At 40.2% G+C, this 24,359-nt stretch overlaps 1 protein-coding gene across 1 annotated transcript in view; it reads right to left on the bottom strand.

The window, feature by feature from the left end:
- Positions 1-21,631, bottom strand: part of LOC135711198 (dyslexia-associated protein KIAA0319-like protein) — a 35,024-nt gene extending 13,393 nt beyond the window's left edge. Inside the window, exons 1-6 of the mRNA XM_065233977.1 lie at positions 21,117-21,631; positions 10,796-12,570; positions 10,436-10,735; positions 10,082-10,375; positions 9,790-10,024; positions 9,559-9,726 (exon numbers count right to left, since the gene is read on the bottom strand). Coding sequence (XP_065090049.1) covers positions 9,559-9,726; positions 9,790-10,024; positions 10,082-10,375; positions 10,436-10,735; positions 10,796-12,570; positions 21,117-21,390 — 3,046 coding nt within the window. The 5' untranslated portion in view covers positions 21,391-21,631. The remainder of the gene's footprint in view (positions 1-9,558; positions 9,727-9,789; positions 10,025-10,081; positions 10,376-10,435; positions 10,736-10,795; positions 12,571-21,116) is intronic.
- Between the last annotated feature and the right edge of the window lie 2,728 nt (positions 21,632-24,359).

Below are 24,359 nucleotides of genomic sequence, written 5' to 3'. Positions count from 1 at the left end.
ATCCATGGCCACTTACGCTTGGCGTGTTTAGAGTAGGTGACAGCATCACGGACCTCATTTTCCACGAACACCTTCAGCACACCTCGTAGATCAGACCGGAGATACGTCAGACACTGCCACGGCGAGCCAGACGACGGATGGTGGTTATCTCGAAGAATTTGCGATGACGATTGGCATCTCCTTTGCCACGACCTACTGCTGCTATTGCTGACCACGCCGTCCGAAGCGAAAATGAGCTGATACCAGACAGCAGCGTTGCTTTATATTTTTTTAGGTTAAAGCAGAATAATGTGCAACCAAGTGGTATAAAAGCTACAAAGACTCCTCCCATTATAAGTAGTTTGCTATCAAGTAGCGACACTGGCTATTTTCTTTTTGCGTACACGGCGAATGAGAACGACCCATATTTGAGTTTAGTTCACTCATAATCGCCAAAAGTGTAGGAACTCAGCGATGAGTAAATTTGTCTCATGATTTCGTGTGGAAAACCTCAAAAATCTGCCAGAAAATGAGGAAATTGACGAAAATTTTATTCAGTCTCGGAGTAGTACAAACAGACTGAGTGCATCCAATCTTTACTTTTCTCAAATTCGGGAATTTTTCCCTGGAAAACCTGGGAAACAATAAGGCAAACTTACTCATCGCTGAGTTCCTGCACTTTATTTCTTATTTCTGAGATAACTAAACTCAAATTTGGGTCGTTCTCATTCGCCGTGATAGATATTGGCGTCTGTGGTTAGCGTGATTACCTCTCACCCCAGCAGGCCTGGGTCCAATCTCAGTCGGCGCCACCGGCATGTTCTAAGGCATAACATCTCTGGGAGCTGCCTCCCTGGCGTCGGTAGCATTGGAGCTCAGTACGGAAAACAAATCTCGCGTCACTTTTCAATAGGTCCTATCTACATTGATCGATTCTCTTCATCGACACTCTCTTTCGTAAATATTCGGCTACACAAATGTGGATCAACAATAGAAAAGAGCCCATCAGTATTTGTAAACAAACCGTTCCAAAGCCCTTTACTCACAAAGCGAAGGCCACCCACACAAACCAACACCATCATCGGATAGGGGAAACTTCTACCTACAAGATGTTGGTGTTGGTTTGTGTGAGCGGCCTTCGATTTGTGAGGCTTTGGAACGGTTTGTTTACAAATGCTGATGGGCCCTATTCTATTGTTGATCCAGAAATGTTTCCTGCCGTCTTCGTCGAATTAGATGCTAGATTGTTGCTTCTTCCATCGAAAATATCCGACCGTGGCGATTCAAAGTTGATCAAGGTTGATCAAAATAATTTGTATCCCTGCTTCCAGTTTGATAACATGAGCATTTTGTGTGGTCGGTGGTTCTGAATATGGACAAACAGGCAGATGAATTCTATTCCTACTCTTTTCTGTAATAAGATTGGTGGCCCTGAAAAGAGCCGTTTTGTTTCCAATGTTGGTGATGATTTACCTCCGAAACCAAACAGAGTGCGTCTCTGTCACTTCAAAAACGTAGATGACATCCATGGCCGCTTACGCTTGGCGTGTTTAGTGTAGGTGACAGCATCACGGATCTCATTTTTCAGGAACACCTTCAGCACACCTCGTAAATCAAACCGTAGATACGTCAGACACCGCCACGGCGAGCCAGACGACGGATGGTGGTTATCTCGAAGAATTTGCGTTTGGTTCTGAACATGGCTCCCTATTCGCACGCGCCCGAGGATCGGAGGCGAATGCCACTTCGACTTGTTTCGTCTACTTACTACTCTCTGACGACTGTGCTGGGGAAGCAGCATATGCATGTAGGTAATTGGTGGATTTGTTAGTTAATTCGACGCTTTTGGACAATGCTCAACATTTACCAGTTTTTCAATAGTTTCTTGTTGAAAATCAACGTTCGGAAGCATTTTTATCAATGCGTAGCCATATTACTGATCGATTGGTGATAAAGTTATTGAAATTGGACCAGGGGCAGCTGAGTTATTAACGTTCAAAATCTTTCTTAATTTGTTACATGTTCCATTTTCGGTTTTCACAAAGTGTACCCCCATATAGAAATCAAAGACGTAGTCCTACGTCAAAAAATTAAAATTCAATCAAAAATTATTAAAATAGAATCAAAAATGATTGACATTTATTCAAAAAAAGATAATCTACAATCTAAACAACCATGATTAAACTAGGATTAATATCAGATGCTTATATTTCAGAAAGAGAGAATTAATTTGTAATCATTAGATATGATTAAACGGAGTTTAATGTCAAATTGATTAAATTTCAAGCAAAATGGGAATAGTTCAATTTATCAGTGTAAAGAAATTGATAAAAGCGTAGGTTACTCATGTGCATGTATCTACACTGAAACAAAACATCCACAAAACTTCGAATGATTATTGCATTGCTCGAGCCCTTTAACAATATGCATTCGAATTTCGGATGATTTTCTTATGGTTGAATTCGTTGTCAGGTGATGAACATCCATATGACTGTCATCCATATACAGGATGATTTTCGTTTGAAAATTAGCTATAAAACATACGACGCTCAAAGGACAAACATTTAAGAATAGTTTGACATGCAAGTGCTTTTAATTAGATTTATAATTTGATTATCTACAATTCCATCCTGAATAGCCATAATAAGCCTTTCCATTATGGATACTAAAAAAATTCGTGATGGAGAAAACCTCCTTCACCACAAATTAGCTAAACATTGGTTTTCATCCTTTACCTATGTTCGTAACAGCTCTGATAACGATGCATATGCTTCCACCTCGTTTGTCAGCTCAGATCAGCAAATGACGTTCGAAAGAATTATTTACATCATCGTTTTGAATGATTTGCGTTATGGGGCTGAACCAATACCATATGCATTTCCATTTAGTATGACAGTCATTCTGCAGAGAGCATTACGCATTTCAACTGAAGGCCCTATCCCTTCTCATAACAAGTTTCATCCTGTATTCGAGAGGAAAATCATCTAATTTCAAAACAACCGTCATCCTGTTGCAGCTATCATTCGAAAAAGCGATTTCGGTGTTTTGTTTTGAATGGTCTGAGGTTCCATTCGATCAGAGGATGATGTTTGTGTACAGTGTATACGAATGAGTAAAAGAGACTCATTCTCTGAGGAAGTTTTGTTTTCATTGCTGGCAGAGTGAAAGCTGGTGACCGAGCGGACAAAAGATTGTAGTAGTAATTCTGTGCCATGATTTCAAAGGGGCGTAATTGCATTTGTAAACAATGGCTTTAACTGTAAATTTCTCTCGAATAAGAGCTAACTCATGAAAATTAATGACACCCGCAGGTAGAGGAATGTTTCTTCTACCAGCTAGTATTGTTAATTTGGAGGGTTGTTGCCATTGTTTACAAATGCAATTGCGGTCCTTTGAAATGTTAGCACTGAATTGTTATTCCTTTTGCTGGTTAGCTCGGTTACCAGCTTTCATTCTGCCAGGGGCCATAGATGGAGTGAAATGTTCCTAGCTTTTCTTCAAACATTTTCTGGACCTTTTATACCCCGTACAGACTATGGCTTATATAATGTAATATAGGCTGCCTTGCAATGAGCACTCATATATAGGATTTCCAGTGAAATAAGCCATAGTCTGTTCGGGGTATTACTCAGTCTAGGAGTAATAATTAACCACTTCATTCGAGCAGTTAAAATGAGTTTACTACCACTCGAACTTTGAAATAAAACATTATTTTGAGATTTTTTCTTCTAGAACCTCGAGAAAAGTAGCCAACATTTGTGCGATTCATAAAAAATAGAAATTAGTTGGTCCAGTTTTGTATAAATACTGGTCACGCCTAAACTGCTTGACAAATGGTTAATTGTCTTGATTTTCTTCAGAGCCAATTTTTTTTTTCCTGTACCGCCATTCAATCTCACTCAGAGAGAGAGAGAGAGAATAACTTCTACTGAGTAAAAGTCAAACTTTCGCTGAGTAGATTGAACGGCCATGTAAAAATCGAAGAAAATTTTACTCCACGACAAATGAGAACACCCCAAATTTGAGTTTTGCTTACTCATGGTGCAGGAACTCAGCGATGAGTAAATTCGCCTCAAGTTTATCCAGTTTGTTCAGGAACAAATTCCAGAATATCAGGCATAACATTTGATAACGGCACAAAAGCATTTGTTAACAAACTTTCTAAGGCCCTTTACACGCGAGCCAAAGTACGCCCATGCAAACCAACAACATCATCGGATAGGGGCAACTATCACTTTTCCGAAAGTGGTATTGGTTTCCGTGGGCGTACTTTGGTTCGCGTGTAAAGGGCCTTAGAAAGTTTGTTTACAAATGCTTTTGTGCCGTTATCAAATGTTATGCCTGATATGTAAAGATTGGATTCATTCTGTTGGATTCTATTGGTGCTATTGCTGAACTGAGTAAATTTTTTTGCCAAATTTCAAGGTTTTCCACAGAAAACATGAGGCAAATTTACTCATCGCTGAGTTCCTGCACTTTTGGCGATTGAGTAATTCAAATTTGGTCTGTTCTCATTCGCCTTGTACATAGAAAAACAAAACTACCCACCGCTTGGGTTTTTTAAACTCAAATTTGAGTTATTTCACCTCAGCCCGTTTCATTTTCTCTCGCTATTGTTGTCAAAAATAGAACGAAAGATTCGACTCAACCATCTAGTTCCGTACGAGAAGCCAAAATTGAGTAATATGCGATATACCCAAATTTGAGTTAATTGAACTTAATTTTGGGTAGAAAAAATTGAAAATAACTTAGCGATGGGTAATTTTTTTTGCCGTGCTTAAATGCAAACTACTTTGAGCCGGAGATGAGTGAAAAGAACTTAATTTTGGGTTGTTTTGAATTTCTGTGTAGACAAACTGTACACGGAGATGAAAAACTACCCAAAATTAAGTACATTTCCCTCAATTCACGGGTTTAGCCCAATAACCCAAATTTGAGTAAATCACATATAGTAGTTTTCATTTAACACCAGAAAAAAATAATACATACTCCTAAAGTATATTCTACCAAAAACCAATCAAATCAATCAATCTCCCAAAAATTGAGTTTAATTTATGCAAATTTGAGAATACGCAATTTACTCAAAAGTAACTTATTGGGCTGAACTATATCGTTGGGTCGAATCTCTCGTACCTTTTTTGACAACAATAACGAGTGCAAGTGAGAGGCTAAACTCAAAATTAAATAAAAAGAACTCAAATTTTGGGTTGTATTTTTTCTCCGTGTACTGTCATGACACCATTGTAGGGTTTCACAAATTATGGCGAACTGGTTAGCAAAGAGATGAACCTTGCTAGGTAGAGAATTGTTCACGGCTACATACACGGTCGATGAGATCCCCTCAAAATTTAGTGGTTTTTCACTCAAAATCGCAAAACCGAACACTGAAAACGAATCTTACTCAAAGAGTGAGTCACTTTACTCATTCGTATGGAGACATTTACAGGGTGTCGACTCAAAGTCGAAAATAAAATTCCCTGACTTTCCAGTCGGTTTTCAGAAAAATTCCAGTCCACAAAACTTTGTTATTTTAACCTAAGAAGCTACAACGTGATGTGATTTATTATACCGTAGTGTAAATTAAGGTTAGTTTAAAATGAGCTGCAGGGCAAGCTTTCGAAAATATCAACAATTGCATACTCATGGCACGTACAACAGAACTTGATACTAACACAATTTTTACAGAACATATGACCGACTACCTACGAAGGATGTGAATAGGTCTAGGGTTATAAATACATATTATAATATAATAATGAATAACTACTGCTCACAACTAGACTCACTGTTCGTTACTAAGTAATAATAGGAATATTTAATCAATGTCACCAAGCTCTCAATTTGTGTTCATAATTTCACAGCCAAATAAAAATCAACCCGTAGACGATCCTTTCTCTTAACATATAAATTATTGTAAAATAACAGAGCAGTGATTATTCTTGCTTTGGCAACCGAACCTGAGGATGGACTGCTCATGCATTAGTCAGTTTCGTACTCTCTGGAACTCCATATGACAACCGCAGACATGGCAAAATAATTTAAGTTTAATTATCATTAACATTTTATTCCCTCAGTGAGTTCACATTACAACGAGAAATAGCAAGTGTTGTGTTTATTTTCGAATTACTTTTAAAAATGTTTATCATTTGAGCAGAACAATTTTCTCCTGCAAACTGTCGGCTTCTATTTGAGCATTTTGAGGTCTCGGAATCGAGAACTTCTTTCATACGGCGATCCTTGTCTCAATGGAAAGCGAATGCGATTTTTCGAACTCGCTGAATAAGTTCATTCAAAATTTGTAAGTTTTCCAACCCGCCTGCATGAGTAGCACCATCATAGATCTGACGTCGCGCTACGACTGAAGGCCCAAACGCAATGTGGGCGGAAGCGGAACGGAAACGGCAAGTTTGACAATTGTCACAAATGACATCAAGATGCCTAACCGCAGTCGATTTGATTCTAACTAGTTTTCAATCCGACAAATAGGCTTACTCAGATAGGGCTTTTCCGCTACCACTGCCGTTCCGCTGTCATTGCGCTTGGGCCTTGACTCTTCCCTCATGTTTTCAAAAAGATATTCTGCATTTACCGAAATACCTCTCTCTGCATTGGCGTTGCCATGCGATAAGCAGCAAATCATTTTCACAACCAACAATACTTCTGAATACGCCGACCTGTGCCAAAAAACGTACCGTCGTTCATTTTTGCGATCATATTGATCAAATGTGTATTTACCTGTGCAGATGATCAGATGTTCAGATGATCAATATTAATGAACCTTTCCATAATGCCTCTAACCATTTGAGACATCGCGTTGCACAAAAAAAGCACCATAGGGTTGACCTTCTGAGATTCACATTGAAATGGCTCAACTTCGACAGCAACTGATTTGAAGAAAGCTAGCGTAATACCACGTTCAGACTACAGAGTTATATCATGTTATAACAGTTGTCAAATAATTTCAACACAGAAACCACCGTCAAGATAGTGCTATAACATGTTATAAATCTGTAGTCTGAACGTACTATTAGCATAGAGGTAACTCTAAGACAAGTAGGTCCCGAAGAAACGTGCTCAACTTTTTGGCTCACCTCTGGTGCTATCTTCGGTCCCAAGCTTGTCGAATCACCCCTCGAAACATAGGAAAAACCAATAACCCCTCATTTTATCTGTCAAACTTACATAGCGAATCAAAACAAACATTGCGTAGTACTAGAATTTCGACTAGAATAGGGTACGTTAATCGTTTGCTTGGGACCAATAGGCTACTAAAATGGTGAGCCAATTTAAAATCGTTAGTTTCGTATTGATTGTTGCTATTAGCCATCAGTAGCAAGTCATTCAAACCGCTTTTAACGTCTTGGTAGGAAGCTGTCGTTGGTTCGATTTTTTCTTTCTGGACGCCTTGATTAAATTTTTCGTATTTGCGGTGTAATTTTGATTGGCCTCTGAACAGCAGCACTATTTTCCAACCATCGGTCACCGCAAAACTTTAGCGGGAATATGGTAGATCCAGAATACATCGTGATAAACGCTCGTCTTGCTGGTACATCTTTGAAGATATTGTAGATACCACGCAAATATTTGACAGCATCCCAACTGATACTACACTCAAAAAATTCCACATGTCATCATTCTGTGTCTCACACTTAATTTTGCGCATATTGTGAAACACATCCATTTCATGTGTGAATCTTATGCTATGAACCATGCCTGAACACCAGAGCTTTCACATATATTTTTAATGGGTCTGATTTGGGATTCGATCATGAACTCTAGGGGTATGCTGCTGCCGGAGTCTTCGTTCGATCTCACTGTGCCACGGTTGTTCTCATATATGAGGCAGGTTGATAGGATAAAGTCACAACTCTTGTTATCGATGTTTACCTTTCTGAGCAAGCAATTCACATCGTATTGAAATGCAAAACACTTTAAATCCATCTGTTTTGAACAGTAGCGTGATTCAATGTGCAATACACTTGAATAGATAGTGAAAGATTTTCAACATTTCAAAGTTTGAAACACTATAAATTAACGTGTATAACACATTGAACCAAGGTGAAATACACTTAAAGCAAATGTGATTGTGCATTTAGAAAATCAAGTGTTTAAACACTTCCATCAAACGTGTGAAATTTTTTGAGTGTACGAACACTATCCTTGAATGCATTATGCATAATATACAGCCCACACACTAAGATTATTTTACCGAGATCTGTGAAATTTTACCAATATCTCAACAGCTGAACGTTCGGTAAACAGTTCGGTGATTTTTTTCAGATTTTCTGTGATTTTTCACAGATATTCGTTGAAAAATTACAGGAAATCTGTGAAAAATCACCAAATTTTTTACCAAACGTTCAGCTGTTGAGATTTCGGTAAAATTTCACAGATTTTGGTAAAATAATCAAAGTGTGCACAGCATCCCAGATCTATCAGTTTCTCGCCACCTTTTTGTACCTGTAGCTTCAATTCACATTGGGCTCATTCATGGACACTTGCAGCAGCTTGTTCGAAGAGATACCGGCAAGGGCGTCCATAAACGCAGCGAGCAGATCTGATGCCCGGGATCTTCCCAAAAACCTTTGACGTCATGCACTGAGAAAATTTTAAAGATTGTTTTTATGTGTCCCACACATGATTTTTTGCAATGTGATCAACATATTTTTTTTCCCTGACCTACACTAAAATTCCCTGACATTCCCTGACTTTCCAGATCATAAATAGAATTCCCTGACATTCCCTGACTTTCCAGGTTTTTCCAGGTAGTCGACACCCTGCATTTATAAAAGCGTATGTTACTCATGCGTTGAGTGGCCTACGCTTTTAGAAATGTCTCTATACGAATGAGTAAAAGTGATTTACAACTGAGTAAAAGAGACTCGTTCTCTGAGAAGTTTTGTTTTCATTGCTGGCAGAGTGAAAGCTGGTGACCGTTATTGCATTTGTAAACAATGGCTTTAACCGTCGATAACCGTTTTTGCGAATTTGAGTGCAAGAAACTCAAATTTGAGTTTGTTTAGTTGGCCTTGTAGGTTATTCAGGCTGAATAAAATTTTCCTCGATTTTCCAGGAAAATCTTTTTGAATATGAGGAGGCTCGAAAGACTCTATTAGTATACTAAACAAATTTTCGTCGATTTTCATCATAATTGAGCAGAATGTTGAGGAAAAGCAAGGAAAATTTTACAAGCGGCCAATCAGATCAACCCAAATTTGAGTTCAGTTTACTTTTAAATCGCAGTGCAAGTGCAGGAACTCATCGGGGTCTAAAGTTGGTGTTTCATCAGCTTAGACAAAAGTTTAACGTTTGTTTAAGTTTCTTGAAGCACAGTTCCCTCCCCTTGTAGCGTATTTTACTACATCGTTGGTAACTTTTTGCAATTTTGCGTCGAATTCGACGTAATTTTGAGTAACTCTCTGCGGCCGTGTTGTAAAATTTTCCTCGATTTTCCTAAATTTTACGACTCATCAACTCAAATCTCATCGGCCGTGTTGCATGCATAATTCCCCAGGCCAGGGGACAAAAAAAGTATTCCTATGTCGCGGAATTTGATTGACAAAAACGGCGCATACTTACACGTGGGTAATTCATCGTCGTGCGTGCCGAGTAGGGAGTACTTTTGGGTTTTATTTCTTGTGCGTGGTTTTACCGATCGTCGGCAGAGGCACGTAATTCCCCAGCAGATGCCGGACAGTATTAGGAACACGATGAACACACCGATGATGACGTACAGGATCGACCAATCTGAGAAAAAAAAAACCCATCACAATTAAGGAATACCGATGCGCCGTGGGGGTGATTACTTACCACAATTCGCTTCGGCCACACCCCAGAAAAAGAAGATATCCGGCATCCAGAAGCTCTGGCACATGCAGTCTCGTGTCTCTGCGTTGCACACTCCGTGGCCGGAGCAGTCGTTCTGGCAGATGGCCGTCCGAATACCGGCCACGGACGTTCCGAGAATGGTGTAGTCTCGCCAGAATTTTTCCTTGAGGATTTTCTCCACTTCCAGTGCGGGGATGACGTCCGGTTGATCTTTGTCCTGGAAGTAAACGAGATTAGCCTGGAAATCGAATGCAGCTTTGTTTTGAAGACGTACGTGTCTCTCGACGTAGAACACAATTACGACCTGACTGGTTTTGTGTTCAATTTTTAGATCACGGATGTGTAACCGAGCGGTGTTATCACCTATCAAGAGGACCAATTTCTGCTGCAGGGAGTCCAGTTCCGACTGAGTCAAGACGGTTGCTTCCATGGTGAGCGTCAGTTCCACCAAGCTCATGACGAGCGGGTCCGGATGAACGATTACACTGACCGTGTCGGAACCGGAAAGCCCTTGACTATCGGAGACCGTTAGTTTGAAGACGTATCGACCAGGAACGATGTTTGTGAGCTAAAGAATTGATGAAGTTGAAAGAAATGCAGCATGTAGTGCTATGGATGCAGAACTTACAATCAACACGGGCTTCCGATCGCTGTCATCCACGATGGTCCCGATGGCTAAGCTACCCGGCTCTCGGGTCCAACTGTAGTTTGCTATTCCTAGATCATCGTTGGAGCGGGTACCGTTCAGAACAATTGCATTTGTTGGCAGTGTAACACTCTGATCCCCGCCGGCATTCGCAACCGGTGCCGTGTTACGTTCCTGAATCACTGTAATCTTCACCCGACTGGTGGCATTGTTGTTTACCTCGTCCGTTACGGTGAGTTCGAAGATGTAGTCACCGATGGTTAGCGAGGTAGCATTTCCTATCTAGAATCAATACAAAACGCATTAGAAGGGATCAATGCAGGAATTCCGTGTGGCACTTACCGAATTGTTACCATTCAGGATCGATGCAGTATTTGGTCCACTAATTTGCCGCCAGTTCCAACTCATAATCCGTAGATCATCCTTCGAATCGCTTCCGTTCAGGGTTGCCCAATTTTGCGGCAAAGTGACCGTATAATTAGCTCCCGCATTGGCAACCGGTGGCATATTGGTGGGCATCTTAACAAACACGTGCACAATCGAAGTGCTGCTCTGGTTCTTTCCGTCCGTTACCTTGAGTTCGAAGGCATAGACTCCTTCCTCCAAGTTAGACAGCTGCAAATAGGGCGTCCTGGTATTTTGCATATCGACCGCCTTGGATTGATCCGTGCTGGCCTTGGTCCACTCCCAAGCGATAATCCCGTGGTCATCCTTGCTGAGCGACCCATTCAGTGTGACATTGTTGTTCGGAAGGTACACAATCACATTCTGGCCGGCGTTCGCCTCCGGTGGGTAGTCGATCTCCTTCAGCACTTCGATCGTGGCCGTTGTGCTGTTGGAAAGCTTCTCCGAATCGATCACGGTTAGCTTGAAGGTGTACTTTCCGGGCATGGTGAGGTCGTTCAACTGGAGCGTGCTGTCGGCTGGCAGCTCCGGTTGATAACCAAGCGGGCCCTGGACAAGTTCCCACTGCCAGATGGTTATTTTGTCGTCATCCTTTGAAGCACTACCGTCCAGGATGGCTTTGTGGTTGGGAAATTTCACGGTTTGTTCCGTGGGAGTTATCACCACATCTGGAGGCTTGTTGATTTTCTGCTCCGGAAGGACAGTGATGTTTGGATAAGCCTCGCCATAGCCTTTCCGACCGGTTACGGTAACCTTGAACCGGTACAGTCCTTCGGTAAGCTTGGACAACTTTGCTTGCGATTTGGTTTGATCCGTAATCGTAGCATTGCTGTCGCCCTTGGAAGGTTGCGAAATCAAAGACCAAGAGTATGTGTACTTATCTTGATTGGAAACCTCATCCGGAATCACGTAAGCCGTCAAGATTGCCTCATTGTTCGGGAGACGAACATCTTTCGAAATTACGGAAACGGTCAATTTATTCGACAGGGCTGGCTCGGTATTACCTTCGTCAATTTCTCCAGCCTCACTATGAATGTTGTTCATAATGAGCTTCTGAGCCGTCAGAGTTTGCGGTATATCTACTCTCACGCACCGCTGATTACTGTTCCGCTTATAATGCTCTGCACAATCACACACTCTTTCACCCATACCGTATGACTGGGGCAATCGCACACAAACCTCATGTTCAGGACAGGAACTATCGATCCCCACCGTGCAACCCTTGTCGTCCGGATAGAACTTGGACGCCGCCATAATGGGATCGTCGCCGTACGGATCGTTCATATAAGCCTCCGGATACTTTCCTAAGTCGTACTCCAGCGGGTTCGCTAATGGTAACTTGTAAATTCCTTCCGACAACTCCTCGCGGTTTCGCTGCATGTTGTACATCGTTTTCAACTTGTTCATGATATTGCCCTCGACTCGCTCCAGTTCCGGTCCGAACAGACGTGTTTCCTGCGTATCCAGAATGTCGGCCCAGGTTCGGCCCTCTTCGCCGACCGGATTAACCAGCACCATTTTCAACGTGGTCGATAGCTTCTTCTTTACCACTGGCATGCATAGCTCATTGCTCAGGCACTTGACATGGTAGCACGTCCGGTTGAACATGAATGCCGTGTTGCAGTTATCTCCTAGGGCGCAGCACTCGTCCACGCAGGACTGTAGGTCCATGGCATTACTGAACTCAGTGTAGTTACCCGCTTCGCGATTACCTGGAATGGAACGGAGTCAGATGTTACAATAGTTCTGCTTATTGGCGGTTGTACGGTGTGTATCGGAATAAGACCTATAGAGTGGGTGTGCCAGTAGTGGAGGAACTGGCAATTCGACAGTGAGCATGCATAAACGCGATGATCGATTATCTTCGTAGATTTTCTCTTTTGTTAATAACTCGCTTGGATTAACGTTTCTCGGTGCCTTTGCTGTTGCATTTGATAGCCAATACAACCTGTTACAGCACTACATTGAACAAATCCCAGAAAATTGTTTCGCTTAGCTTTACTGCCTTTAATTGCATATCAGTCCCATATGGATTTTCACCAATTTTGAGATAACAACGCTATCCACCATCGATTGGCATTTACTTTCATATTATGCTATAAAACTACGGACATTGATCATGGAAAATGTGAAAACAACATGAAGTCAGTTTGTCCCATCAAGCAAAGTAATCGCATATCAGTCACACGGTGTACACTAATAGAGATGAGATATTCCGGAAAATGACACTTGCGTGATGACGTCATTGCTATCCATCTCGAAAACAAGCGGAAGAGGAAGCAGTGTAGAAGCGTAGTTAGTGAATTGAATAAATTTTGTTTATGTTGTATTCTATGCATGAAATATGTTGTTCCTGGAAAATATAGTGATTTGTGTCTGGTACGTTTAATTTAAATGCTGCACTAATGGTTTTTATGATGTTTGATGATGGAATTGCAAACGATTAACCGTTTTGAAATAATGATTTATTTTTCTAGGGAGCCGTTATATATTTGTGTAGTTCCGATGAAAAGTCAGCTCATTATAATCCTAAACGACCGTTATATTTTTGGTTATGTTGATTAAGTACGTCACCAGTACGATGCATGTTAGAAATTCTTCCAAGGTTTCATAATTAATTACTTAATGGCAAACATTTTCTTCTTTCCTGTGAAGAGTGTTCTAAGCAACGATCTTTTTCATTTTCCTTTTCTTTGCTTTCATAGCGTTTGCAATATTACGGTTTAGACTTTTGATACGGATATACAAGCGTGTTCTGAAAATCAATCTTTTAGCATTATCTGGTAAATCTACATCCTTAGATGTGTTCATACAAAATTCAATGGCTTTTTTCTCTACATCAAACGTGTCACCATGAACTCGTTTGAATACGTTGTCTAATGACATCATCTTGATGGTAAAACTACGGTCTGGTTTTATCAAACCACCTTTGGAAACTTGATCCACCCGGAAAACGGATTCGTCCGGTGGTGACATTTTAAGTTTGAGATTTTTGATAACATATCCTGCAATATATTCAATCGCATCCTCTTCAAACTCTTAGCAGTGTGATGAATCATTTTCCTGTTCCAAATCAGCACTAATATTGTCGTCTAGCGGTCATTCGCATCCAGTCTCTTTTACTTCATGACTCGCAATATTTCGTAGCAAACAACCAGTAAATTGCTGCTCATAATACTCTTCATTTGTTTCCTCTACGTTACTGTTGTTTACTTGTTGAGTTGCATCAGAACGACCTGATAAACATATTTTTTTTTAAATTTTCGCATAATTAATTAGGTACACTTATTAATCTAGCATAGTCTGTCTAGGCTTACTAAGGATGTTACTTCAAGTGAGAATATATTTCACTACGAAAAGTATAAAGTCATTTTACCTAAAATGCTGTTTCTCAACCTGTAGGTGAATTCTAAGGCAGTTGGATGATCATATAATTCCCCTATTTGAGCGTATGGTACCAAAGAAACATTCGAGATCATCTTGTTGTATTCTTCTTGTTAAGAATAGGGATTACGGCAAGAGACATTCTGACAAACCAACCACCCGAGCAAAGTCGGTTAACAAAATGAAAGCAAATCGATATTAAAGTGTGCAGTTCCTATCATAATGAAAACTCATTTTGATTTCAAATGTTGCGACATAAGTCTGATATCATATTGTGCTTTCATTATGCAGTCAAGACGTTTTAAATGAAAGCAACTTAACTTGAAGTTCTGCTGTTTACGTCTTGTTTAAAATTTAATTGAAATTCATCTGTCGTTGAACTAATGATTATCGTTTATCTGATTTGTTTAACACATTTTAGGTCATTCGTGACTTGCCCGCGGTGAGATTGGAGCCTAAGTCTTTCAGCTTGAGAAACATGAATGGTAACCATTTACTCTAGGCCCGTATTCAGTTAAACATTATGAATGCAAAATCAGTAATCAAATTGATTTCATTGAAAGCAGGATTAGTTTTCCGTTTGCTTCAACAGTGTAAAATTTTGCTCTCATTTTTGCTGTGTTAACCGTTAAGTCAACCAAAATGAGATCAACTGGAGTATTCAAAATAAGTTACATCATAACAGCAAATTTTGATTTCAATTTGATGTTCAGCTTTGCTCGGGCAGTGCTGCATTGTTCATGAGAATACCCTTTTGGCATGGTAGAAGAGCACATTTATTTGGAACTCGTAGATGCAAATCAGTTCATTTGAATCACTTATGTTTTTTTGGTTTGTATGATCGAATAATTAAGCCTTTCTCTCATAACCCTCGTTGCCGACGATTAACTGAATAAATCAAACCAATCATTCATTATTTTTTTATGAAATCACTAGTTTTAAAAGCATCTTGAGATGTTATCTCGCCTCAACTTACAGCTCTTCTAATTGTCTGTGAGACGGAATTTGATAATAGCTGTACCGCGTATTTTACCTTTTGACGGGCAGCATCTTTGATATCCAAATGGATTAACGTGATTTTATGGCAAATCTTTAGTTCATTTGGCTGGAGGTTCAACAACTCGACTACTTCGAGCCATTCCTACTTGGTCGTACTTCGATGGTTTCAAACCTGTATTGCAACTCCCGTGGTACTCAAAACTGATTTGATTTTCATTTCATCGAATTACAAAACGCAAACCCGTTCTTTTTCGAAATATTCACTGTTTTCCAAAAGGTTCAGCACTTGTTTCTTTTTTTTTTTTCCTTTGGTTTGTTTTTTCCGTCGATCTTGTTTTCCGTGCTGAGCACCAATGCTACCGACGTGCCAGGAAGGCAGCTCTCCCACACCTGGACCCTACCTATCGACCCATCAACTCATGAACCGGGGACCAACGGCTTTACTTCCCATCCGAAGGAAGGCGTGATCAGAGATGTTATGCCTCAGAACATCCCGGCGGCGCCGACTGGGATTGAACCCAGGCCTGCTGGGGTGAGAGGTAATCACGCTTACCACTACACCACCACCGGCGCCGTTGCAGCACTTGTTTCAAAATATCTTTAATTTCCCTGCTAATTTCTTGAGAGTCAAAACTGCAGGTAGAGGAAATCCTCGTGACCAAAGCAATCGGTATGCTTTGGTACCAGCAGCATGTAACGATATTGCATGAGATATGTCATCTGGTGTCCACTGAACCCGTCGCTGATGAGGATCCCTTAATTTTCGCAGCTGCCCCTTTGAAAATATCTTGAAAACATTGCCATTCAATACTTTGGACTTCTGCAGCAGGAAGATGTATGCCTTAAGGCCCAAGCGCAATGTGGGCGGAAGCGGAACGGAAACGGAAAGTTTGACAGTTGTCACAAATGACATCAAAAAGCCTAACCGAAGTCGATTTGGTTCTAACTAGTTTTCAATCCGACAAGCAGGCTTACTCAGATCGGGCTTTTCCGCTGCCGCTGCCGGTCAGCTTCCGCTGCCGTTCCGCTTCCGCTGCCGTTCCGCTTCCGCTGCCATTGCCATTCCTTCGGTTCTCTTTTTCTTCAACTCCGAATTCTCGCTTCTAAAAGAACTTTCCAAAAGTTTCCTAGAAGTAATGTTTTAGTATCACATAGCTACATTTTTAAAAACTGTCGATCTACTGATTAAAGGGTGTCCACGATGAAATTGCCACACACAAAATTGATTCGCAAAATTCGAGTTTTCATCCGATTGCCATCAAATTTTCAGGGATTGAGAAATAACTATTAATCTTCATTTTACCATTTTACTCGTATTTTATTTACAGTCCATACGCAAATGCCCGCACCTTGGCCTTAACCCCGGCCATAAGATTCTGCACAACCTGTGAATCAACCGTTTTTTGCATGTAAACCCATACTTTCTTCAGTTCCTCGACTGTCTTCACTACCTTAGGTCGTTTAAGAAGGTGCTGCTTCATAATCGCCCAGTACTTCTCGATGGGGCGGAGCTCCGGAGTGTTGGGAGGGTTGAACATTTTCGGCACGAAATTGACCTTATTGTCCGCATACCACTTCAGCACGTCCTTGGAGTAGTGGCATGAGGCCAAATCCGGCCAGAAGATTGTTGAGACGTTGTGGGCCTTCAGGAGAGGAAGCAGCCGCTTCTGGAGGCACTCTTTTATGTACACCTGTCCGTTCATCGTGTCCTGGGTCACGAAAGGTGCACTCCGCTTCCCGCACGTGCAGATGGCTTGCCAAACCAGGAATTTCTTCGCAAATTTGGACATCTTCTGAGAGCGGACATGCTCCGGAACGCTGAACTTATCCTTGGCCGTGAAAAACAGGTTGCCGGGGATCTGTTTGAAGTCGGCCTTCACATATGTTTCGTCGTCCATGATGCAGCATTCAACTTTCGTCAGCATGTTGAGGTACAACTTCCTGGCACGGGTTTTGGCGGACTTGTTCTGCTTCTCGTCGCGATTAGGGGCCTTTTGTACCTTGAACGTTCGAAGCCCAGCCTTAGTTTTGGCCTTCTGGACAAAACTTCGGCTTAGGTGCAGCTTCTTAGCCACATCCCTAACGGAGGCGTTCGGATTTCGGTTGAAGGCCCCAACTACGCGGTTGTGATTTTTGGTGTTGTACGGAATACTTTTTCCTTCACTTCTGGGCTTCCGATCGGTGGTCAACCGTTCCTCGAACCGCTTAATCACACGCGACACCGTGGAATTCGCGATTCCCAACGTTTTAGCGATGGAACGATGCGAGAGATCCTTGTTCTCGTAATGAATGCGCAAGATTTTATCACGCACGAGCTGTTCTTTCGACTCCATTTCCGCGAGTTTTGATCACAGGACTTTAAAACTTGCAGGATGTAAATAATGCACTATGAACTAAATCCACCCAAATTTTCATTAAATTCTACCCAACGGTTAAAAAGTTAGAGCAATTTCATAGTGTGGCAATTTCATCGTGGACACCCTTTACCCCGTTTGAACAACTACCAGATTGGACACCAACGACATGAAACATAACCGGGTGAACAGCCACATCTTTTCAATAAAAGCCGAGGTAGCATGGAGAGAATATTCCCATGAGGCATTTGTGTATTCCTCTGACGATTGCAGGCTGAGAGTAGGAGAAGATATCGTTAAGGTCAATTTATGTTTAAGTTTAATTAAACCTTATTACGGAGTTCTGTTGCAAAGTTAAAAATGGAACAATTCCATTCTGCGATGGTAATTTCAGACTAGGAATGGCCCCTGGTTTCAGCCTTCGAATTGGCTACTCCGTGTTCAACAAGATATCCATCAGCCTGTAATCCTGCTCACAAAAATGTTCCGAACAAATTTTCAAATGTTGTTGCGAATTTGAATCTCTGTCGCAGGCTTTCAACCACACTGCTTTCAAATTTTCTTCACGTAGAAACCAAAAATACTTTAACTGTACCGAACACAGTTTATTCCCTTCATAATATTGGCAATTAATAATAGCGCACTTCACCATTTTCAAGAAATCAAACCCGCACTTCACGATTCGCGTTACTACGGTCAGCGCTGCCCAAAGATAGGAATGACGTCATATGTTTACATCCAAACTTTATATTTACTGTCGAGAGTAGCCTACCTTGTTATGTATACCGTGATCAGTCCTATCCATAAATTAAATCGTCCAGAGGTGAAGTTACATTTCTGCTTTTCAAGTTACCATATTTTTCGCAGATGTAACATAACATGCAAGCTTTAATGCAGCTAATTTTAACTTGAAAAAATATTAATAAATATACTATGATTTTTCAACTATTTACATGGGATTCGCACTTCGTAACTTCAAGTACCATTTTCTCAATGCATACTTTTTCCATATGGGACTAAAATGGGATTATAGGCAGTGTAGCTTTGTAAAGAGAAAATCGATAAAGAGATTCGATCATCGCGTTTACGCCCTTATGCGTACTCACTGTCGAATTTATTTATTAAAAAAATAAATAAAAGATCTGCATACAATTTTTATACGCCATTCCATACACTGAGCATAATTGTGTAGTATCTAATTCGTGCAAGAGAACTAGGGGTATTCACTACGCGCATCGTAAACATACACACTGTCGTAAAAATACCAGGGTCCATTGAAGTGTAATGGAAGTTTACGCATTTACGATGCACCTTGTGAATACCCCTACTATGTTTATTGCTACCATGTCATAAAATAGTTGAAATTACGACAATTTCTATAGAATTTCACTAAAAATTACCATGCACTTGCCAGAAATTAAATAGTATTTTTGACCATTAACCGTAGTTGAGATTATCGGCTGCTAGTAATCGTTATAATGGTTGAATCTACCATGCGTTATGCAATTGTTGACATAAACCATTTTCTTCGATTGCTTTCCACTACATTTGTAGTCAAATCGAACGGTGCGCACCGTAAGTTTTTTGCTGATAATATTTTGAGCATGTAAATACCATGTTCCTTAGACTGGCCCACATTTACATGGGGGAAATTTTTTATCATTTTTTTCAACGGGTCAACCCCTAGATATGTGCTATTAGGTGAGAAAACCCTTTTCTGAAAATTTCTGCTCACTGGGATGTAACACGAGCTGGCGCTTATGATTTAAAATTTATACGGGCATATTGGTTGAAATGTATTGGCAAATAATATTCCTTCACTTTTTCGTGTATAGAACTGGTTCAGCAAACTTGATTATGGTATTGGTTATAGTTTATTTCGCAGTGCTGTGATAAATATTCGATTAATTAAGTGTGAAATTGTGCTTGTGCCGCGGTAGAATTGATCCTACGCATGCCCCGTAGTGATCATTTAGTGGATAAGTAGGAGAACGGTTGCTGCTGCAGCTGGTTCTTGTTCAATTTTGTGTTTTTTTCCTTCGCCGGCATGCTATTGGCACCCTTTAGTAAGCTGCGACTTTGTAAATTTCTGCTTTCGTTTGTTATTACTTGTGTCTCTGTAGTGTTGCATGTAAAGTTTATGTGTATAGGTGGATAGATATGACAGAGTGTGCAATATGTAATTTGTCTGACAGATGATTCTGTTTCCAGTCCCATGGGGAAGTATTAGGGCCCCTGTTATTTATTATGTATATTAATGATTTGCGACGTGTTTTACGATTTTGCAACATTAATCTTTTTGCAGATGATACTGTGTTATTCAAGGATTTAGATGATGCCGTTTTACACATAAATGAAGATTTGCGTTCTTTAAGTAGATGGTTGAAGTATAAGCAATTGAAATTGAATACAAGTAAAACTAAATTTATGGTAATTTCGCGGAATAGAGTAAATGAGAACGTCTCTGTTGTAATTGATGATGAGACTATTGATCGCGTTCGAAAGATTAAATATCTTGGCGTGATTATTGATGACAAACTTAAGTTCAACTCTCACATTGACAATGTCATCAAGAATTCTATGTCGATTGAAAAACGATTTAACTATTGCCAGTAAAATACAGCTATACAAATCAATCATCTCTCCTCATCTAGACTTTTGCCCATCCATTTTATTTCTGTCCAATGAAATACAAATATCGAGATTAGGGCGCTTGCAGAATAAAATAATGCGTTTGATTTCGAGATGCAATAGATTCACTTCCTCAATTTTGATGCTAAACGCCTTACAATGGTTGTCGGCGAAGCAAAGAATTGTATATTTGAGGGGGTATTAACCCTTTTCAAAAGTTATTGTGAAAAAAAAACACATTTAAATGAAAAATGCAACCATTGGTAGCAGCGAATATTTGAGTAATGTTTCATTCAAATTGGAAAAACTCATATCCAACCGGTTTGCGTTTTGGACTCAGATCCTTTTTTAGTATTGGTCACTTTAACACACAATAGGTCATTTAGTCCAGGGAAGAGATTCAAACTCGTGACCTTTATGCCGCGGATACACTTGTATGACAAACTATGAACATGAGCATCATTTGTATAATAAATTATGAGCCCTCATGGTCACACTTGTTTAGTTGTTGTATAGTGCTCGTAATTATTATACAAATCATGCTCATAGTTTGTCATCTAAGTGTATCCGCGGCATTAGCGTAACATGGATGCTAACCAATAAAAATATCCTCTACATAAATATGTACATGCATTGACACAGCGGACACGCAATGAACTGCTCTCAAGCAAAATTAAACCCATATGATGTGCTTCAAACCAAACGTAAACAACCATTAACTAATCGATAAAATATCAACAAGCCACCCACTGGCTGCTAGCTAGCAGCAGTTGGTGAGCATTACTGTTCAAAGCAATCCTCAGTAACAGCTACGATTTCCCGCTGGTTCCATCCGTCGTTGTTCGGAAGGCTGTTATCCTTTCCCCTCGACAAATGCAACCTACACTCACCCTTAGGAACATATCCATCGAAGACATGCCGAAACATGCGTGGACATAATTTCATTTCCGACTGGGGCTGGGACATCGATTGCTGCTGCTGCTCTTGATCCTGCCTGCTAGCCGATAAATCGTCCGTAACTAAACCAGCTGCAACGGTTGGTCCATTTCCGGTAGCCAATGCCGAATCTACCAATAACGCGACCAATGCCAGCGCCGGTAAAATCTGGAACAGATTCATTATCCTTTTGATGTTATTCCGTCGTCGTGGTCGAAACAAAATCATGGCACTTTTTTTTTCCTTCCCTTTCTTCAACACAATCACTTCAAAACAGGGCGAAATTTTCCGAATCCAATTTCCCGATAAACCCGAGCTTTTTCACAACGATTCCGATTCATAAACTATCACCCTCGTTCCCTGTTGCTGTTTATGATATTCACAACATTTCGGCGAACAAATTTAAGCAGGATTTACGCGATTTTAATCCGTACTTAAATTTTGCGATTGATTCAATCCTGAAAAAGTGAAAAACTTGTCTTGACAGTGGAAACGTCAAACGACCTTTTTGTTTTGGTTTTTATCAATCCCGCGCGCATGTTATTTTTGCCTTCCGTACCGGGATGATACCGATTACCGGTCACATGACAAAAATAAAGTTTAAACTGCAGTATCTCTGCGAAATTTTGGTATGAAATGGATGAAATGCACAAGAAAATAGAATTTAGCAATGTCTTTGAAAGAATTTCGGCAATTGCCCAAAATAATTCAAGAAAAACGTATAACTACGCCGGAGTTGCCCCCAGATGAGTATCGGTAGTTGACCGTGATAGTAGAAAAAGCCCGCTTTTTGAGCCGAGACACTTACTACACGGTAACCGCAAAATACCCAATAATGACTACACTGTACACAAACACAATCCTCTGATCGAATGAAACCCTAGACCGACCGTTCAAAACGAAACATCGAAATCGGATGACGGTTGTATTGAAATCAAATGATTTTCCTCTCGGCTAGAGGATGAAAATTATTAGGGCCTTCAGTTGAAATGCGTAATACTCTCTGCAGAATGATTGTCATGCTACACGAATAGAAATCTCCTTATACCTTTTGGCAAATTTCCATTGCTGATTATTCATAAAATGTATAAGTCAACTAATAAGCAGACGCCTTGCACAAAGTTAATAAAGATCATGTGTCAAATGAAATGTATAAGCGGTCACACATACCTTTTATGCATTCTCATAGGTCCTATCTATGTGGTTTGTCTTATGGAATGTAAGGCTGATGCTTTGGCAAAAATGTATAAGTGAAACACATGAATTAAATAATTGATTTTCGTTTCGTGTACACACTTAGAAAATATTACCGAACTCGGTTTGATTTCAACCGAGTTTCTATCTGCTGAACGCTCGGTAGTCTGTTCGGTTCAAAGAGGAATAACCGAGCTGTTGTTAGTTCGACAGTGAGCATGCATAAGGGCCTATACGCGATGATCGATTCTCTTCGTCGATTTTCTCTTTTGTTAATAACTTGCTAGATTTAACGTTTCTCGGTGCGTTTGCTATTGCTTTTGATAGCCAATACAACCTGTTACTACTCTGCATTGAACAAATTCTAGAAAATTGTTTCGCTTAGCTGTAGCAATGCAAAGATAAAATCGGTAAAGAGAATCGATCATCGCGTATTCGCCCTTATGCATGCTCACTGTCGAGTTCTTTTTGTTGCCCACAATCTTTCAAAGTTACCGAAAATCTCGGTTGACGAAAAATAAATTTAACGGCGCCGTTGGTGTGGTGGTAAGCGTGATTACCTCTCACCCCAGCAGGCCTGGGTTCAATCCCAGTTGGCGGAGCCGGCATGTTCTGAGGCATAACATCTCTGATCACGCCTTCCTTCGGAAGGGAAGTAAAGCCGTTGGTCCCCGGTAGCATCAGCCTTATACATTCCATAAGACAAACCACATAGGTCCTATTAGAATGCATAAAAGGTATGTGTGACTGCTTATACATTTCATTTGACACATGATCTTTATTAACTTTGTGCAAGGCGTCTGCTTATTAGTTGACTTATACATTTTATGAATAATCAGCAATGGAAATTTGCCAAAAGGTATAAGGAGATTTCTATCCGTGTAGTACTACACTTTATTTGTTTTGATTCGCTATGAAAGTTTGACAGATAAAATGAGGGGTTTGTGGATTTTTCTATGTTTCGAGGGGTGAATCGATTAGCTTGGAACCGAGCTTGGGACCGAAGATAGTACCAGAGCTGAGCCAAAAAGTTGAGCACGTTTCTTAGAGACCTACTAGTCTATGGTTCTCTGAGTTACCTCTATGGTTCTATCATAGAGGTAACTCTAAGACCAGAAGGTCCTTAAGAAACGAACTCAACTTTTTGGCTCAGCTCTGGTACTATCTTCGGTCCCAAGCTAATCGATTCACCCCTCGAAACATAAGAAAATCCACTAACGCCTCATTTTATCTGTCAAACTTTCATAGCGAATCAAAACAAACATAGTGTAGTACTGGAATTTATACTAGAATGGGGTACGTTAGTCGATTTGCTTGGGACCAATAGGCTAGTCAAGTAGTGAGCCAATTTGAAATCGTTAGTTTCGTATTGATTGTTGATTCTATTGTTGCCCTCGAGTGTTTGCAACAAAGCACCGACTGGATAATGCATGGGCTAACTGTCAAAAAACTTGAAAACGTATCCGTTGTGCGCCGGCCTTTAAGTAACAAACGGTTATCTTCCGTTCTCCGCAACCTGATTAATCTCCATACAGCGTTGATTAACTTTTCTGACACCTTTTTGTTTTTTTCCTGAAAAAGTTTTCATGTTTTTTCTTTTTCTTTTTCACTTGCAATTTTTTTTTGCAATCTGATTAATCTCCCTAAAGTGTTGATTAACTTTTCTGACACCTTTTTGTTTTTTCCTGAAAAAGTTTTCATTTTTTTTTTTTTTTTTCACTTACTGTTTTTTTTTGCTGTTTGATTAATCTCCCTATGGTGTTCATTAACTTTCCTGGCACATTTTGTTTTTGCTCTTTTGGATTAAGTATTATTTTACCGTTATATTTTCGGGATAAATTTTTTTCTTATATTTTTTATATTATTATTATTTTATTTTTTATTTTTTTTTTGTTTTCTTTACGCATATTCATTTTTCTTGTTTATGTCGAAATCTGTTGCGGGGGTACCTAAGACTTGGATATGGATGAAACCAATGATGGCGGGGGTATTTCGCTAGCAGA

This window comes from Ochlerotatus camptorhynchus, unplaced genomic scaffold (assembly GCF_037179485.1).
Source record: "Ochlerotatus camptorhynchus isolate MF236.1 unplaced genomic scaffold, CSIRO-AGI_Acam_v1.1 ptg000037l, whole genome shotgun sequence".
Classification (NCBI taxonomy): Eukaryota; Metazoa; Arthropoda; class Insecta; order Diptera; family Culicidae; genus Ochlerotatus; species Ochlerotatus camptorhynchus.
The sequence above is the reverse complement of the archived record's forward strand: the minus strand, read 5'-3'. Positions and strand labels throughout refer to the sequence as shown.